General features: G+C 40.2%; 1 protein-coding gene across 1 annotated transcript in view; it reads left to right on the forward strand.

Annotated features, from left to right (window-relative positions):
• Positions 1-183, forward strand: part of LOC147428907 (uncharacterized) — a 392-nt gene extending 209 nt beyond the window's left edge. The window contains exon 2 of the mRNA XM_086495568.1: positions 1-183. This exon is cut by the window's left edge and continues 33 nt beyond it. Within this exon, the coding sequence (XP_086351694.1) occupies positions 1-183 (183 nt within the window).
• Positions 184-2,500: the final 2,317 nt, after the last annotated feature.

Below are 2,500 nucleotides of genomic sequence, written 5' to 3' on the forward strand. Positions count from 1 at the left end.
CAACTCGTGAGATGGGATGAGATGAGGCTCTCGTTGGACTTCAAGCCAAGAGGGGAGCCCATCAAGCCCGCCTCCATGGAGGGCCTGTTTGCAAGCCCTCAAATGCATTTGCATGGCACTGGTGGCTATCTCCCTCATGCACCGCGACATAGTCTTCCAATAGTGACAATAAAACCTAAGTGACAGTGAGAATAGGTATTGGGTCTCTTACATGCATGCGAATGGCGATGGCAATGGTGGAGCTACAAGTGCAGGCTACGATGAGCGCACGGTTAAAAGCAAGGTCCCTTCTCTACCAGACTTTGCTCTCGTATCCCACTCAGATCAAGGTTTGGAAGAGGTGCAATGGTGGAGCTACAAGTGCAGGTGAGGATGAGCGCACCATTAAAAGCAAGGTCCCTTCTCTACCAGACTTTTCTCTCATATCCCACTCAGATTATGGTTTGGAAGAGGTGCTTAGCGTGAGTCACGATGCACACCATCTCACCGATGGGTTGTGCTAAGAAGTTCTGAATGTGACTCTTGATGTACACCATCATTTGGAAACCATTCATTCTATAACTATTAGTTGACTTCCACCATCAACACAATGCACTTTTGATGTGTAAGCTAATAAAAGGCCAGCAAGGAAGCATCCATAGAAGAGCACCTCCACATAGAAAATTTGAGAAGATCCCTACCCTTTTCTAAGATGTTTTGAGTTATCACCACCCCATGACGGTGGTTTCCAAGCTTAAAATACCTTAACTCAAACCAAACAAGTGTGGGATTGGTACCTATTAGCAAACATAGAGGCTCAAACTTAAGTTTGAGCCTCCATGCGTGTAAAGGCTCATTATGTATGTGAATGAGGGGGAAGCATGGAGGCTTGTGGGATTTGTACCTATTAGCAAGCATGGAGGCTCAAACTTAAGTTCGAGCCTCATGATCATTATGTATGTAAATGAGGGGGAGGCATGGAGCCTCCATTCTTGTTCATGCTCATTATATATGTAAATGAGGGGGAAGCAATATGGAGGCTTGTAAAATTTGTGTTTATTAGCAAGCTATTAAGTTCGAGCCTCATGCTCATGATGTATGTAAATGAGGGGGAAGATTTCCTCATGCCCATCACATACTTGAATGAGGGGCAGGCTTTCTTTTAGGGCTTTAGATGACAATTTAAATGATAGCATTTTATTAAGGCTCACAATTCTTACCAATTTTTCAAGAAAAAACGAAGTTCATTTGAACACTTCTAATAGTCAAGAACTTGCACTTTCTATAGTTTGACCTCTACAATAGGAGAACGATTTTGTTTTTTCTTCCAAAAGACCATTTGTGAGTAGTCAAAATTTAGCATGTCAAGTTTTGACTAGAGTGGAGTTTTTTTTAATGTAATAATGAACAAAATTAGAAAAATGATTCCAAAATGTACTAAAAGTTTCTTTGTATGCATATATAGAGGATACATCATTACACTTACTAGAGGATACTATTACATGGTTGTCTCTTGTATATTGCCAAAATACCTCCAATTAGATGAAGCATTTCAAAAAATGGGACTTGAACTTTGTCCATTGTTCATAGATTGGTCTGACATGACCCTTGCCCATGGAGCACTATTATAAGCACTACCAAGCTTGGCAGTGGCCATCAAAAGCAGTATCTCCAAAGTTGTCATGCATCAAAGATTGAACGCTACTCTAGAGGTTGTTTATCGTTGTCATGTTGCTCCGCTTCCACAAGTGGAGAAATGGTTAAAAGATGCAGATTAAAGTTCATTTAAGTGTGTATGTTATTTGTGCAGTGTAGGGATTTGATGCTTAGAAAGAAAGCATTGGGTTAAAAGATGAAATTAAACTTCATTTAAGTGTATATGTTATTGTGCGGTGTAGTGATTTGATGCTTAAAAATAAAGGATTGGTAGGATTGGTATAAGAAAAGCCTCTTAAGACATGCAAGGCAAGTGGGGTGGTTGAAGGCCATGTGGTTAGTGATAAAAAGGAAAGTGGGTATGAGACTAACTGTACGACATGAGGAAGGCCAAAAAGTTCTATTTTGTAAAATGTTTACAAAAGATATTTTTTGTAAAAATGGTGTTAGTGTGACAAGAAAACGTCGTTTTGAACATTTTTGTGTGTCATGCACATAACCATTTTTGCACTGATTGGGAGATATTGAAGTTATTCTGTTGTGCTGTTTTTTTGGTAGGCTACATGAGGAAATATGAGAAGAGAATGGGAAGAGGAAAAGCAAAGGAAGAGTGGATGTGCTCTCTTTTTCTCTCTTCAGATGCCTAAGCTTCCTAAGCTCTACTCTCTCTCTCTCTCTCTCTCTCTCTCTCTCTCTCTCTCTCTCTCCATCATGTATGGACACATGAATATTGCATGGTGTCACGTATGGACACATGAATCTTGGTTGTTTTTTGTGATCACATCATATGAATTGATGATAGAGAGAAGATTTCTTCTAGGCAGGAGCATGCCGCCAACTAGTGCAAAAAGGTCACTGTGGACAA

Source organism: Adiantum capillus-veneris, chromosome 22, assembly GCF_014529385.1.
Source record: "Adiantum capillus-veneris isolate H3 chromosome 22, ASM1452938v2, whole genome shotgun sequence".
Classification (NCBI taxonomy): domain Eukaryota; kingdom Viridiplantae; phylum Streptophyta; class Polypodiopsida; order Polypodiales; family Pteridaceae; genus Adiantum; species Adiantum capillus-veneris.